General features: G+C 42.3%; 2 protein-coding genes across 34 annotated transcripts in view; both read right to left on the bottom strand.

The window, feature by feature from the left end:
* Positions 1-6,510, bottom strand: part of ALG9 (ALG9 alpha-1,2-mannosyltransferase) — a 104,343-nt gene extending 97,833 nt beyond the window's left edge. For 10 of the 32 annotated variants that reach the window (XR_014814323.1, XR_014814326.1, XR_014814330.1 and 7 more), the window contains exons 1-4: positions 5,867-6,072; positions 4,870-5,008; positions 3,685-3,819; positions 355-425 (exon numbers count right to left, since the gene is read on the bottom strand). Coding sequence is in view for 6 of the 32 variants with exons in the window: in XM_084974308.1 (XP_084830434.1) it covers positions 355-425; positions 3,685-3,819; positions 4,870-5,008; positions 5,867-5,997 (476 nt within the window). In the remaining 26 variants the exon portion in view is untranslated. 32 annotated transcript variants of the gene reach the window in all.
* A 3,560-nt stretch (positions 6,511-10,070) lies between these two features.
* On the bottom strand, positions 10,071-16,076 carry FDXACB1 (ferredoxin-fold anticodon binding domain containing 1). Of its 2 annotated transcripts, none has more exons than XM_084976021.1 (5): positions 15,858-16,076; positions 15,472-15,628; positions 14,020-14,223; positions 13,700-13,858; positions 10,071-13,182 (listed from the first exon to the last, which is right to left on the bottom strand). In XM_084976021.1, the coding sequence occupies exons 1-5, from the start codon at positions 16,027-16,029 to the stop codon at positions 13,083-13,085; spliced, it is 792 nt and encodes a 263-aa protein (XP_084832147.1). In that variant the 5' UTR covers positions 16,030-16,076; the 3' UTR covers positions 10,071-13,082. The 2 variants fall into 2 exon arrangements, with proteins under 2 accessions (XP_084832147.1, XP_003129899.1); XM_003129851.5 differs by having other exon boundaries at positions 10,071-13,303.
* Positions 16,077-16,247: the final 171 nt, after the last annotated feature.

Genomic DNA, 16,247 nt, shown 5'->3' on the forward strand with positions numbered 1-16,247 from the left:
CTATTTCTTTTTTTTTTGCTTTTTAGGGCCACACTCAAGGCATATGGAAGTTCCCAGATTAGGGGCCAAATCAGAGCTGCAGCTGCCGGCCTATACCACAGCCACAGCAACGTGGGATCCAAGCCAAAACTGTGACCTGCACCACAGTTCATGGCAACACCAGATCCTTAACCCACTGAGCAAGGCAAGGGATCGAACCCGCATGCCCATGGATCCTAGTCAGGTTCGTTAACCACTAAGCCACTAAGGGAACTCCACGTTTTCTATTTCAACATTGCTTCTATATCAGCGAAATAATCTCTGCTACACTGGGTTTCCTCATAGCACTTTTAGAAGCAAAGTTTTTATACTCACTTGTAAAAGTAAAGTTCACATATACAGCTCACAAAAGCCAGAAGACATCGTAAAAAGTAAAAGACTAGAATCTGAAAGAAATCCAGAACAAGAAAAAAAGTTAAAAATACAAGTTAGAAAAAGTCTTAAAGATGAAACCACTTTCATTTGTCATTAATAACTATAAATTGGTAGAATCCTTTTGAAGAACAATTATGTATTAAGAACAATGCAAATTTTCATATCCCTAAAAACTTTTTCTTTCTTTTTTTTTTTTTTGGCCATGCCTGCATTGCATGGAAATTCCCAGGGCAGGGATCAAACCCGCACCACAACAGGAACCTAAGATGCTTCAGAGACAACGCTGGACCCTTAACCCACTGTACCACAAGGGAACTCCCCCCCATCCCTAAATTCAAGTATAGAAGTATATCTACTTTGACTGTGGTCTATGATTCCAGCCCAAAGAAGTAACTCAAAATATGGGGGGAGGAGTTCTAGTCAGAAAAATGTTAATTGTAGCACTACCAATTTAGTAAAAACTATTTCTGAAACTACAAAATGGTCAATTACAGAGAAATGGTTAAATTATGTTATATCTATTTCATGGATTATTACAAAGATATCAAAGTTTATGGTTACAAAGACAGTGGAACAACTCTTATGAAATAAAGTTCATTCATTCAGCAAGAATTTCTTAGAAAATTATAGTAATTGATCATAATTATTACAAAATTATTACTATAAAATACTAAGTGAAAATATATGATACAATATTAGTTCCACATCAGAGTTATAGCTATGGAAGTCAAAAGTATATGAAAAGACTGGAAAGAAATAAAATAAAATGGGGTGTTCCCATGGTGGCTCAGCGGGTTAAGGATCTGGTGTTGCTGCAAGCTGCAGTGTAGGTTGTTGATATGGTTCAGATCCTGTGTTGCTGTGGCTGTGGTGTAGGCCGGCAGCTGCAGCTCTGATTTGACCCCTAGCCTGGGAACTTCCATATGCCACAGGTGCAGCCCTAAAAAGCAAAAAAAAAAAAAGGCAAAAAAGAATATACACATATATATATGAAAAAACGGTAAAAGTGTCTGTATCAGGCTAGTGAGATTTAGTACATATTCTTCCAAATGTCTCAGTTATGTGGTTTTACTAATTTTAAAATAAAGAACATGAATTTTCTTTTTTTTTTTTTGCTATTTCTTTGGGCCGCTTCCGCGGCATGTGGAGGTTCCCAGGCTAGGGGTCCAATCGGAGCTGTAGCCACCGGCCTACACCAGAGCCACAGCAACGCGGGATACGAGCCGCGTCTGCAACCTACATCACAGCTCACGGCAACGCCGGATCATTAACCCACTGAGCAAGGGCAGGGATCGAACCTGCAACCTCATGGTTCCTAGTCGGATTCGTTAACCACTGCGCCACGACGGGAACTCCAAGAACATGAATTTTCAAAATAACAAGGTAATAAGAACTGAATCAAACAGGTTTTATAGTACAGTGATATGTTTACGAGCACTGAATACCTCAGAATATAAGCATAATTTAAATATTGCCTATTATTAGTATTACTGCATATAACTTAAAACTACTTTCCATTTTCATCATTATAACCAAAAAATTCAAAAACGAATTCAATTAAGTGATCAGCAAATACCCAGATTCATTCATCAATTCAATAAAAACATACGGGAAACCTACTATGCATCGGGCACTCTTCTAGATGCTACTAGGAATACAGATAATTTTATTACAGAGTATTCACATTTAAGGACTCCTCATCTGGTTGAGGAAAGTAGAAAAACACATTTAGAAAGTTAAAAATTAACATAAGTTAATATAAGAATTGTATCTGGGAGCAGGACAGTGATGTCTCCATAGCAACTAATATTCAACATAGTAACTAAATGTCTGGTCAGTGCAAAAAGACACAGAAAAGAAATGAGGTATAAGGAATGGAACAGAAGAAACTAAACTCATATGAAAGAGAATCCAAGAGAGTCACCTGACAAACCACTGACACTAAGAAGTAAATTCAGTGAGATTTAGATTAAGATCAAAAAGCAAAAATCAATTATGTTCCTCTATATCACAGTGACTTCCTTAAAAAATTACAGAAAACAGATACCATTCTTAACAGTAACAAAGAGTATAAAAGGATCTAGGCATCATCCTATCAAAAAATGGGTAAGTCTGAAATGGATACATTGTTTAAATTTTATTAGAAGACCCAGAAGGGAATTCCCATGGTGGCACAGTCAAAACGAATCTGACTAGTATCTGTGAGGATTCGGGTTCGATCCTGGCTTTGCTCAGTGGGTTAAGGATCCAGCATTGCCGTGAGCTATGACGTAAGTCTCAGAACGTGGCTCGGATCCTGTGTTACTATTCTTGTGGCTGCGGAACAGGCCAGCAGCTGTAGCTCCGATTTGACCCCTAGCCTGGGAACCTACATACGCCGCAGGTGCGGCCCTAAAAACAAAAACCAAAAAACAAAACAAAGAAGACAGAAATTGTTCAATCTGAACTTGGAGACAACAGACTGGAAAAAAAAATGAAGAGAGCTTCAGGGACCTGTGGGACTATAATACAAGATCTAACTTCCATATCATTGGAATCTCAGGAGAGGAGAAAAGGGCAGGACTGAAAATGTCCTAAGAAAAAACTGAAATATTCCCAAAATTTGGAAAAAGATGTAAACCTAGGAGTTCCCTGGTGGCTCAGCAGGTTAAGGATCCAGAGCTGTCCCTGCTGTGACTTGGGTCATTGCTGTGATGCAGATTCCAGCTCTGGTGCAGGAACTTCCACATGCCAAGGGTGCAATCAAAAAAGAAAAAAAAAAAAAAAGGAAAAAAGACATAAGCCTAAAGATACAAGAAGATAAGTAAACTCTAAATAGGATAAACCCAAAGAAATCCATGTTAAGATACATCATAGTCAAATAATCTGAAAGGTAATCAGGTTAGGCTTCCTAATTATCTAATTCCTAATTATCCTTAAGCATTCTGTTTAAATTAAGCTCTCCTAATATGCTAACCCATTGCACACCGTACTTGTCCTCTAAGACCCACAGCATTTATAACTTGTTCAAGTTTGTCCTCCCCACTGAACTAGAAATTCCATGAGAGCAGGGATTTGGTCATTGTTACATCCACAGCATTTAACAAAGTATCTACCAAATAAAAGCTGCTCCATTAATATATGTTGCATAATGAATGAATAAATGATTCTTCTTCAAAACAAGTCCCCTCTTAAGACTACCAATCTGTTTTGTCTTTTTCACAAGACTGTTCCAGAGACTCACCCAACTCTTAATCAATTGTGATTGTTTCCAGGTTGGCCTGCCCTTACCTTATTAGTTTGTAAAATTCTCGCATGAAATGCAGCTGGCCAGGCATGAAGCAACAGGTAAGCATAGGAGCGAATGGCATAAGCTGGGGAATATTCCCAAGTCTGAAACCCCTTCCCATAGATGAGGTAGTGTGTCTGTAAGTACAAAGCAGATGGATTCAGGGTTATATTGGCCAAAAATCCTGTTAAGAGTATGGAGGTGACATTTCTAAGCAAAAACATTAATGAGACAAAGGTATACAAAAATGCTGACATTCTCAACAAGATTTGCAACTAAGGGATAAGAATCAAAATGGCACGATACTGAAAAATATTAGGACATTATAAATCCTATAAGACTGTGTTTGGCCAGCACTGAAAGCTTGAATTTTACCCTCTACTTGTTTTTTAAAAAATACTCAATAGCCAAAACAGAAATTCTAAGTCTTATATTTTCCTTCAGACTACTACAATAAGCATTCTTTTTTTATGCAAAATGTGACCAGAAAATTTCACCTCTGAATCTCTCTAATAAGGAGTCCAACAGGCTTATTAAATGTATAAATCAAGAAATAGCAGTATAGGGAGTTCTCCTTGTGGCGCAGTGGAAACTAAATCTGACTAGTACTGGATGCAGAGTCAGTTCCTGGCTTGCTCAGTGGGTGGGGGATCCAGTTGCCTGAGCTGTGGTGAGGGTCGCAGACGCAGCTCAACTCAGACCTGGCATTGCTGTGGCGGCAGCTACAGCTCTGATTCCACCCCTAGTCTGGGAACTTCCATATGCTGCAGGTTTGGCCCTAAAAAGCAAAAAAAAAAAAAGGCAGTATAAACATAGTATCTAATAACACTTTGAGTAAATATCAGAAAAAAAATTAAGAAAGTGGTTGCCTTTGGGGACAGAGATTTGGACATGAGAAATGGAATACAATTACTGCTTTTCCTTTATGCTTAATATTTTAAAAGTATCTCAGAGTATTGTTTTGATTTTTAAAATTTTTCAAGAAAATTACAAATTACACCTTTTTGTAAAACAGTCAAATTCTTATATCCTTTGATAGCAGGTAAATCATCAGCTTAGAACACAAAAGTGAAAATAGGGTTCTTTTTCTGTTAGTCACACTTGCATGTTATTTGTACCTTGATTAAGAACAAGGTCCCAAGCAGTGAAATCAAGGACATAAAAACAAAACTAAAGAAAGCACCTACTGGTTCCCAGTAGTTGAATGTTTCATCACAGTCGGAGATGTTGCTCAGAAGAGCAGCACACAGCCTTGCTGAGAGCAGACACTTGAAAGCAGTAGATCCTTCAGGTGCCCAGACTTGTCCTGCTTTGTTCCCAGATAACCTATTCAGAAGCAAAAAAAGAAAAAGAAAAAGTATATGTCAGGAAAGACCTGCCAACTAGAAGGAGTATAACTGCCCAGAAAGGAAAATGACAAGAGACATCAAAGCACTTGAGTTTGTCACCTACAAGGGTGAACAGTTAAGCTGTTCTGAGTAGAATAAATAAGGAATGAATTAAGACCTTTATCAACTTTAAACGTTCTTTCCACTTTCTGCTTTTAAGGCCTAAGCTAATTCATGCACTCTAGCTCTTTGCATCTATGACACTCCGCTTATCCCAAGCCAACAAATCGTTCTCTTGAAGGCTACAAAGGTCTCATTCGCCTTTTCTTTCTTAACAAGGTTATTACCTTCCAAGGCTGTATTCATTTCACCATCTGTTCAAATGCACAGAGGCCTAATTTGTGCAAGGTGCACTCTTCCAGTTCCAGTTGCTGACAGCTCCCTAGCGCAGTCCTAACCTGCAGCCCCCGAGTTTGGGGAGAGAAGTGGTGGGGCCCACATAGAAGAATAAAAGGTCGGGACTTCGGGGCGGGGAGGAATGAAGGAAGCTGTGAGAGACAGCCTGCTCTCGCCAACGTCTCCCACGGCACCAGCCCACCCCGGGCCTGGACCGGAAGACTCACAGACCTGCACTCCTGGTTTCTTCACTAGCAACATGGGACCCGAGCTGGGCGAGCTCATCCAAGGTGGGGGACAACCGACCGTCCACCCGCCTGGGAAGACCAGAAGGTGCAGAGTGAAGAGGACCCTCCCAGTGGGGAGGCCGGCCGGGGACAGCCCCGTACCACGCGGGCGAACCCCTCCCCCCGCAGCCCCGCGCCGCCCGGCCACGCCCCCGCCGCGCCCGCACACCTACTCGGGCCGGGGCTCCGCGCCGCCCGCCTCCCGGCTGCACAGCAGCTCCCGTAGCTTGTCGGCGGCCGAGGCCGGGTCCCCGCCGCTGCCCCCACTGCCCTTCAGGCGCTGCCGGGCCCCTCGGCTCGCCATGGCAAGCGCGGAAAAAAGCTAGATCTCGGCACCCTACGAAAGCGACGAGCACGGAGACATATAGCCTGGGATGGCAAACGGTGTCCGCCGAGGGACAAAAGACCTCGACATGCGCAGAAAATGAGTACTAAATTATAGTGTTCCTGGGTCACTTGCGGCAAATCTCTGAGCAGAGAAGAAATGCGACCTGAGGCTTTATTTTTACCATCGTGGCTGTCCCTTCCACATACCTGTAACTCGGGGCATGACTCCCTCCCTCTAACTCGCTCTTCCTTCCATTTCCAGCGTTCTCCACTCCCCTAAAAAACTGTCCCGCAGCATCTGTTTAAAAAAAAAAAAAGCACAAAAGCATAAATAGTTTGAGATTAATATACACACTAGTATATATAAAATAAATAATCAACAAGACATACTGTATAGCACAGGGAACTCTACTCAGTATTCTGTAATAACTTACATGGGAAAAGAACCTGGAAAAGAATATACCTATGTATAACTGAATCACTTTGCTGTACACCTGAAACTAACACTCCAATATAAAATAAAAATTAATACAATTTTTAAAAGATACACAAATACAAAGTGATTAAACAACTCTACAGGGTACGCAGATATTTAGTTAAAAATCACCCCATAGCCACCTGCAAAAAGGAAGTTCTTTAAGAACACTGACACTCTGTCCTCTGTATTTTGGCGAGTGATAGGGACAGCCTGTAATGAATAAACTGCTTCAGAGAGACAAAGCAGTAATGGCTGAATACAGAACGAGAGGAAAGTGAGAATGAAGAAATTCTGTGCCGCAAACTCAACCAGACACCAGTCACTGCCATTGCTACTACAGCATTATGGTGAGCAACTTATATATTTTATTCTTTTAAAATTTAATACTCATAACAACCTTGTTTTATCACAAAGGAAACTGAGGCCCAAGGTTGCATAGCTAGGAAGTGGTGGAGCCATATTTCCAACCCAGGTCTTACTACAGACCCTAAGCTCTTCCATCCAGGGGAAAACTCCTGATTTCACACAGTCATTTTTACACAAGCACCTTGATATCATGCCTGTGACTCTTAGATGTCATCCATCTGCTACTGACACTCTGCCTTCTCTCCCAATCACAGATCTCTATCCCACCCTGTAGAGCTCTGTACTAGTAAATAAATAAGTTATAGAGGGAATGCTAAACTTGGCAGGGTCCCAAGTTAGGATTTCATACTAAAAATTCCCAAGTACTGATAAATTGATCCTATTGCACAATTCCCACATGAAATTACTAGTTACCAAATTCAGACATCTCAGCCTAGCTGTATCTCATATATCCATCTCCTTTTCATCTGACTTTAATGTAGGCTCTCCCTGACTCTACCCAAGACTATCGACAATGGCATTCTTATAGGGATTGCTCATTCCAAATTGATCCTGTGCAACACTGTCCAACTAGTTTTCAAAAATACTACTCTATGGGAGTTCCCGTTGTGGCTCAGCAGGTTAAAAACTAGTATCCATGAGGATGCAGGTTTGATCCCTGGCCTTGCTCAGTGGGTTAAGGATCCAGCATTGCCGCGAGATGCGGTGTAGGTCACAGATATATAGCTTGGATCCTGTGTTGCTGTGGCTATGGTGTAGGCTGGCAGCTATAGCTCTGATGGACCCCTAGCCCGGGAACTTCCATATGCCTGAGTGTGGCCCTGAAAAGCAATTTAAAAAAAAAAGTCACTTCCTTAATCAAAAATCACCAGATTTTCCTGGAGTTCCCACTGTGACTCATAGGGTTAAGGATCTAAACTTGTCTCTGTAAAGATGCAGGCCTCACTCAGTGGGTTAAAGATCTGGTGTTGCCCTAAGCTGCAGCATAGGCTGCAGCTGCAGCTCTGATTCAACCCCTGACCGAGGAGATTCTATATGCTGCAAGTACTGCAGAAAAAGAAAAATAAAATCACCAGATTTTCTGGAGTTCCCTTCATGGCTCAACAGTTAACGAACCCAACTAGGATCCATTAGGATGAGGGTTCCATCCCTGGCCTTGCTTAGTGGGTTAAGGATAGTGGGTTAAGGATCCGGCATTGCCATGAGCTGTGTATAGGTTGAAGACGCCACTCGGATCCTGAGTTGCTGTGGCGCGGCATAGGCCAGCAGCTATAGCTCCAATTCAACCCCTAGCCTGGGAACTTGCATATGCTGCAGGTGTGGCTCTAAAAAGAAACAAGAAATCTGGAGTTCCCATCATGGTGCAGCGGAAATGAATCTGACTAGGAACCATGAGGTTGAGGGTTCCATCCCTGGCCTGGCTCAGTGGGTTAAGGATCTGGCGTTGCTGTGAGCTGTGGTGTAGGTCACAGAGGCAGCTTGGATCCGGCGTTGCTGTGACTGTGGCATAGGCCAGCATCTGTAGCTCTGATTAGACCCCTAGCCTGGGAACCTCCATATGCTGCAGGTGTGGCCCTAAAAGGACAAAAAAAAAAAAAAAAAAAGAGAGAGAGAAAAAAGAAAAACACCAGATTTTCCCTATTGCTTATAAAATAAAATTCATACTTCTTATTCTAGCATTCACAATCTTTCATGAACTAACTCAAGCCCCAACCTACTTTTTTTTTTTTTTGTCTTTTTATGGCTGCACCCTCAGCATATGGAGGGCCATGAAAGGAACTCCCAAACCTACTTTTCTAATCTCATCTCCCTTGACTTTCCTATACATTCTTTATGTTCCAACTAACTAGCCTGTAAAGTACCCCAAATGCTCCCTATCTGTACCTCTGCTCATGTATGTCCTCTGCCTGGAAAGGATGCCTTCCTTTCCTAACAACCATCTCATCATATCCCTGTCCTTTTTTTAAGATCCAGCTAAAATGACACCTCATCCAAATGTTGCCAGACCAAATTTGGGTCCACTAGCCGGCATGCAATAAAACCAATCTACTGACACTGGTTGTGGTGAAGCAAAATACAGCATTTATTGGAGTTCCCTTGTGGCACAGCGGTTTAAGGATCTGGTGTTGTCACTGCAGCAGCAGCGGGTCACTGCCTTGGCATGGGCTCGATCCCTGGCTCCTGGCCTACACCACGGCCACAGCAACATGGGATTCCAGCCACATTGATAAGCTACACCATAGCTCACGGCAATGCCAGATCCTTGATCCACTGAGCAAAGCCAGAGATCAAACCTGCATCCTCATGGACACTAGTCAGATTCATTTCTGCTGAGACCAGCTCAGCAGTTTAAGGCCAAAGAACGGGTGCTGTGAAACTTAAGGAAAAAAGTCAACATAAAACAAGACCCAGAGACATTTATCTTAATTAAAGGTGGGAACCAGGGGACTCAAGGTCTCAGGGACCAAGAGCGCCGCCTCAAGAAAACCACACTGCTTTTATTGTGTTCTTTGGGATTATGTCAAGTGAGGAGGGGGCTATAGGTGCAGGATATAGATGGGTTTTTTTTTTTAATTTTAAAAGTTCTTTTACTATTTTAAAAGTCACATAGCTGGTAGATGGTTAAGCTTTTACTCTGACCTTTAGGCATTTAACAATCATTAGCATTTCAGGAAGCTTGGTGTTAGCTATCTATGCATAGCATCTAGAGAACCATCATTGTGTTTCCAATTGGAGTGCCTATCTGCTGCAACCTGGCATGCCTAGGTTTGCACCTTGATTCTCTTTGCTAATGCATATTCTGCTAACTGCTCATAAACCACTTGGAGCCATGAGGTTCCTCTTTCTCTTAAGAGGACGTATCATGCTGTGCAAACTGCATGCCAATCTGCACAAGTTGGTGTGCCTAGACCAACATATTATGTCCTCATTCAGCTGACCATATGAATAACTTATGCCTTTAGGTCTTTGTTCTTAAGCTTAAGTCGTTTACCAGCACTGCCAGTGTTTTTCAAGCAGGAATATGGGGTAAAGTAAGGCAGGACAAGATGGAGTTTTCAGCATAGAAAATAGAAGCAAAGAGGCTAAGAAAATATTGCAGAAACATGTCCAGCGACAGTTCCCACTGCACCACAGCAGGAACTCCTAGCCCCAGAACTTCTACATGCCACAAATGCAGCCAACAAATAAAATAAAATAAGAGGAAATAGAATGAAATAAAGCATTTATTGCAAGGAGAATGGGTAACTCACATTCAAAAAACCTGAACTCCTTGAAGATTTTCAGGGAAAGCTTTGTAAAGTCAAGGTGAGGGAAACTGTCCAGAGGTGCAGGATGAGCTCACAGCCATCCTTGACTGGTTGGTAGCGAGGTAACAGAGCGGCATTTTAGTAGTCAATATCCCCAACCTTCTTGTTCCAACCAGTCTGGGATCTACAATGGTCAGCATACAGTTAACTTCTTCCACCTGGTGGGGGTTTAGTATCTATAAAACAACTCAAGGATATGGCTCAGAATATTATCTATAGCCCTTGAGGAAGATTAAAGGCCTTTGACTTTATGGCTCACCTATCATTTTGTCATGCTTGACTGTTTTCCTTTGTTTCTTCATTTTCTCACTTCTTTGATTAAATGCTGCTCTTTGGAACTTAGGGAAGGTCTAGGGAAAAAAGCCTTCTTAAAAACAAGAGGGAGGAGACCTGGGCAGCAGGGGTGGGGTGGGGGGAGGGGAGGGTACAGGCTCTGTCCCCAAGAAGGCCCCAAAGGTTTCTGCTTGGTTTCACATGTACCAAGCACCACTGGGGTTGGAAGAAAGCTATAAATCACATTACTTGCCCTGAATTAGCTTACAGTGCATGTGGACAGCTAAGTAATACATGTGTTGATAAAACATTCCTTGAGTCTTCACTCCCCACTTACTCTTATGCCAGTTTTTCTAGTCCAGTTAAAGACATTTCTATTCTCCCAGTTGCCTGAGTCAAAACCTAGGGATCCTGCTCAATTCTTCTAATTCTCTAATTCCAGAACATTCATGCATGCACATATTTTTAATTCATCAGCAAGTCCTTCTAATTATTACCCAGTCCAACAACTTCTTACCATCCTCATCCAGGCTACCATCATATCTTGTTTGCATGATTATAATAACCTCTTAATTTGTTTCGTTCCTTTTTTAATTTATTGAGTGCTTGCTTCTTTTTTGGCTGCCTCATGGCACATGGAGTTCCCAGGCCAGGGATCAGATCTCTGCCGAAATTACGGCAACACCAGATCCTTAACCCACTGTGCCTGGCTGAGGATCAAACCTGTGTCCCAGCACTCCCAAGACGCCAAAGATCCCATTGCACCACAGCGGAAACTCTAACAACCTCTTAATTTGTTTGCTTCCATTCTTGCCTTTCCACATGCTTCTCTCCAAATACAAGAATAAATAAGAAAGTTATTTCCTTCACCGGGTTTACAATATAATTACAATCGGTGGAGCCTAATGATTAACAGAAACATACATTCACTCGCACTGGAGCATTCCATTCTGCAGAGTCCTAGGCTGAGCCAATCTCCAACTGTCCCTTAGGGATGCTTACAACAGAAAGCCCCAAAATCTAGGGGGTGAAAGTTTAGAGTTAATCACAATTGAGAGGTTACTGTTGAAGAAAACTAAGGAAGGATAATTGACAGAAAGTGGGACAAAGAACATGGGCTTTAGAGTTAAACAGACCCAAGTGTGAACTCTTATTCATTCTATGACTGTAACGGCAGTCAACCAACCACAGAATAAACATGATGACAATGATCACCAATAATGTGGAGCATTTGCCATTTACCTAGGCTAATAAATGCTGGTCTATCTGACTCTAAAAACCACTCTCAATTGACTTAGAGAGATGATATTATAGAGATAAGGGAAGAAGAATTAACAATGTGGAAAATATATTTATAAATATACTTAATGAGATACTCAGGTTCTACTGCCTCTTCAGCATTACAGCCTCTAGCTTATACAGATGCTGTTTTGTTCTCCTAGTCATTACTCATGATCAAAATACTGCACAACTCCAAAGGCTGCCAATCACATTACAGTCTAAGCAATCGAGTCACAGGGATCTTTAGAATCAACCAACAATTGCTATTATCATAGAATAAAAGATTTTTACAAAAGCAAAAGGTCTAGACAAAAACTCCCAGTTGCAAATTGGTCTTTTTCATCCACACCCACACCCATAAGGACCACTCTGTAGAGATGAATTTACTGAACTACCGAGGTGTCACATGTAGTTGTTGTTGAATCGCCTTCCTAAGCTGGGACTGCATTGATGCTACCTGCTGCTGGGTGAGGGCCTTGTCACAGGTCTGGTAGGTCAATCTATAGCAGAGACTGACCTGCTCAGTCTTTGGATGCTGGAAACGACTAAGGAATTGTATGGATATGACAGTGTCCTGGGACACTGCTCGAGCCACAGTGTGAAACTCTACTTCATCAAAACTTTTCTTTTCATCTAACCAAAAACTAATATCATGCACATAGTATGGAGGATAGAGGGAATAGCTTTTAAAAGGTGCTATCTTCCCAGGGGAAAAATTCTTCAGGAAACGGTTATCAAAAGTCCACAACATCCTCCAATCAGAGATGCCCCAGACAAGCATGGCTAATAGGTCCAAGTTCACAGACACACACACAAAACACAGGTCTTTGTGTATGATGCTTGTAGCAGATGTGGTAACAGACCCAATAATCAGATCCTTAATACAATCTGACCCAAAATTATGAGACTTCACATTAACCATATAATCTTTCCCATTTGGTTCAAAGACAAATTCCACTGAACTACTCAGCTCAGAGCCCTCCAGCAATGTCTGGTTCAGGAGGCTATTTAGAATGCCGTTCAAGTGATCCAGTAGTGACTGGAGACAGCCATCCTTCAGATTTTTATCAAATCCAAGAATAAATAAAGTCTCGTGAAATGCTGGCATTGTGAAGGGTGAGATGAGGCACTTCTGAAAGACAGGTCCACTGAGGATGTGCAGAGAACCTGGGAGGAAGTCTGGTGCTTGGATTACAACCTGAACATGAACAAGAAGAGAAGGTCTGAGGCAGATCTTGGCCTGGTCATACATTCCTTCTTGAGCTGCTTCTTTACTGTCTCTTCCAGGGCACCTGGGAAGGCTGAGTTCTGAAAATGACACTAGAAAGTCCTCTGTGTCCTGTGTTGTCCCACCAGTCAGGAACTCAGAATATGAGTTATCTTCACAGAGACTAATCCAAAAGGCAGATGATAATAGGACGTCACAGTTGCCAACAGTGAGAACACTGGTGCCTCCCTGTGGCAGCAAAGGGGAGGGACACGTCAGTCTTTTTAGAGGGAAAGCCTTCCCCAATTCACCGATGAGCTTCTCATTTATGGTTTTGACAGGATGACATGAAGGTGCTTCTAGGAAACCCCTGTTTAAACACACACAAAAATTATATTCTAAACTTAAAATTATAAAAATTATAATTTAGCTAGAATTAAAAACACAAACAACTGAATAGAAAAGAATTATCCTTAAGTTGATTTGGAAAGGAAACAAAGACATCATTTACCATAAGGAAAGATATCATGTGTCTCAGAATTCTGACAGTCTATAATATTCCAGAAAACATGACAATTTTTAATTCTAAAGAGGCTTGTGAAAGCCAGACTGACAAGTATTCACAGCACAACATTATTAACAATTTAATAATGTTGTTCTTTTCACTCCCCTCCTGCCCATTAAAATTCAATTTATGGTTCCCTGATTACCAAGCCAATCAGGAGACAACCAGAGAAAGAAGTGGTTTCTGGTAAAATCAGGTTACCTGTTCAGTTTTCCTGCAAGTACTTCTGGTTCTAGAAAAGAAAACCATTGGTCACTCAGTTTGATCCTGGAGATTCTTGGCTGCAAATCTTCAAAGGCTAAGCTCCGTGTGAAGATATGGTTCAAAGCGCCTTCTACATGAAAGGATTTATCTTGACTCCTGGCAAAATAGAAACCAATGACTAAGTCTGTCATTATTAAAGAAAGTAAGTATTTCTAGAGACTGAATCAAGAAATTAGCAGGGAAAAAGTCTGTCAATGAGATTTTTTTAATCATGAGTAAGAGAGAGAGAAAAGGCTTAGACCTCTGTTATTACTTACCTGTATCCAGTGCACTTGTATCCTGGCACAGCCTCACAGCTGAAAGGATGCACATCACTTAAAATGAATCCCCCCAGAGCTGCCATGGCAACCACTTGCCAACTGTTGTGCCATTCTCTCATAGGCTTATCAGCAGGAGTCCCACCTTGTCCTTTACACAATGCCACATGGACTTCTCCTTCCTCTGCAAGAACATCTGCACAGCTAATGGGGGTAGGGAGACACCAGCCATTTATCAGAAACAAATAAAAATTACCATAGGAATTAGCTGTATATCCATGGTTTGGTTGTGAAATAATTAAAATCCAACCATACCATAATTAAAATAATTAAAATCCAACCATATTTGCAAAGGTCTATTAGACTTCAAATATGCAAAGAAAGCAACTAGAAGTAAGAATTTAAATTCAATGTTCAACACATAACAACAATGTTCAACACAGTGTTATATAGCTGTGAATTTGCATTGTTCATCTACAACTCATTGAAAAGTCAATGTCTGCAAAGTTCCTATAGGTGATTCAGTGATCAAGTTGGTCTTCTCCATTTAGAAAGTTGTTCTTTTCACTCCCCTCCTGCCCATTAAAATTCTATGCCTACTTCAAATACTAGCTCAAAATACTGCCTCTGTGAAAAGTTTCATGACAACTATGGGCCAAAGGGACCTGCAATAGTATCACATGTTTTACTATAACAGCATAAAGCACTGTTTAAAGTTCACAATAAGTTAATGAGGTAGTTACTGTCAATATCTTCAGTTCATGGATGAAGAAGTACAAGCAAGTGAGGATTAAATAAACTTAATAATAAACATCACAAAACTATTGAGTGATGGGTGGGGATTTGAATTCAAAGCAGTTTGGCTCCTAAATCCATACTCTTGGCCATTAGACTATACTGGCTCTCATTATTTTGTACTATCAAAAACAGATAATGCCTGGAGTTCCCACTGTGGCTCAGCATAAGGAACCCGACTAGTACTCATGGGAATGTGGGTTCAATCCCTGGCCTCGCTCAGTGCATTAAGGCATTGCTGTGAGCTGTGTTGTAGGCTGCAGGTGTGTCTGGGGATCCAGCCTTGCTGTTGCTATAGCTGTGGTAGGCCTGGCAGCTGTAGCTCCATTTTGACCCCTAGCCTGGGAACTTTCATATGCAGTGGGTGCAGCCCTAAAAAAGCAAAAAAAAAAAAAAAAAAAAAAAAAAGTGATACTTACTTTACAGGCTCAATAGTACATTATTTGTACTTTTATTTGGCATTTAGGGATTTAGGATCAAGTGTCTGGCCTTTCCAACAGTCTACTGTGGGTTCTTTTGAAGCTTTACAGTCTCTCTCAACCGATCATAAAATAACTTACACAGGTATACCGTACTTCCCAAACTAGTATGTTTGAGTGCAGCAACAATCCAATGTACATCTTAAACATTTTACTTTGAGTGCTTGCCTCTCCTCACCTCTGGAAAAACTTGGCAAGCAGTTCCCTGTTCTTAGCTACTCCAGCTTTGCGTCCACAGTGCGGAAAGTTAAAATAAATTCGATCAAACTCTCGATCTTGCAGTTCAAAGGCATCCACCAGCTGTGTGCAGTCCACACCAAAACGTATCTCGGCACCTGGCGCAAAATTTAGACAGGACGATGTCTTAAGATGCCAGAACCAGAGAAAACCCCTGCCTATCCTGAATGCAGGTCTAGGCACACAGCGGTCTAAGTGTTCATGGTAAGACCAAGGACAATCCCCAAGTTCCCCACGTGCCCACCCTTTCCAGTCCGGTCAGCGCCACCGCGGGGCGGGGCGGGGCTTAGAGGAGGGGCAGGGGGGCGGTGCGGCGGGCCCGGCTACCTCGCTCGCGCAGGCGCTGCAGATTCTCCTGGGCCACCGGATCTTGGGCTAAGTCGGCCGGGCGCTGGAGGCAGGTGGCAGTTAGACTAGTGCGGGGATCCAGGGTCTGGTTCAGAGCAACGGCGAAGGAGAAATTCCCCTCCCCAACCAACAGGAGGCGCCGAGGGGCCATAGCCTCAACTTACGCCGGGCTCGCGTCCCCGGAGGCGCTCCCTTTTTACGTTACTTCCTTCGCCGGTCTCTAGAGCCCCCCCCCCCTCACCGGTCGCTGGCTGATGACGCATCACAGAGTCCGGTTGTCTTGACAAACCGGTGCAGCCACGTCCAAGGATTATAGCGATGAGAGCAAAAGCGAGACACCGGCCTTTCCGCCGCCCACTCTCTCACCCC

The sequence above is a fragment of the Sus scrofa genome, chromosome 9 (assembly GCF_054392235.1).
Source record: "Sus scrofa isolate SSC_HxYL_T2T_F1_AM1 chromosome 9, Sscrofa_HxYL_maternal_Yorkshire_Landrace_v2.0, whole genome shotgun sequence".
NCBI lineage: Eukaryota > Metazoa > Chordata > Mammalia > Artiodactyla > Suidae > Sus > Sus scrofa.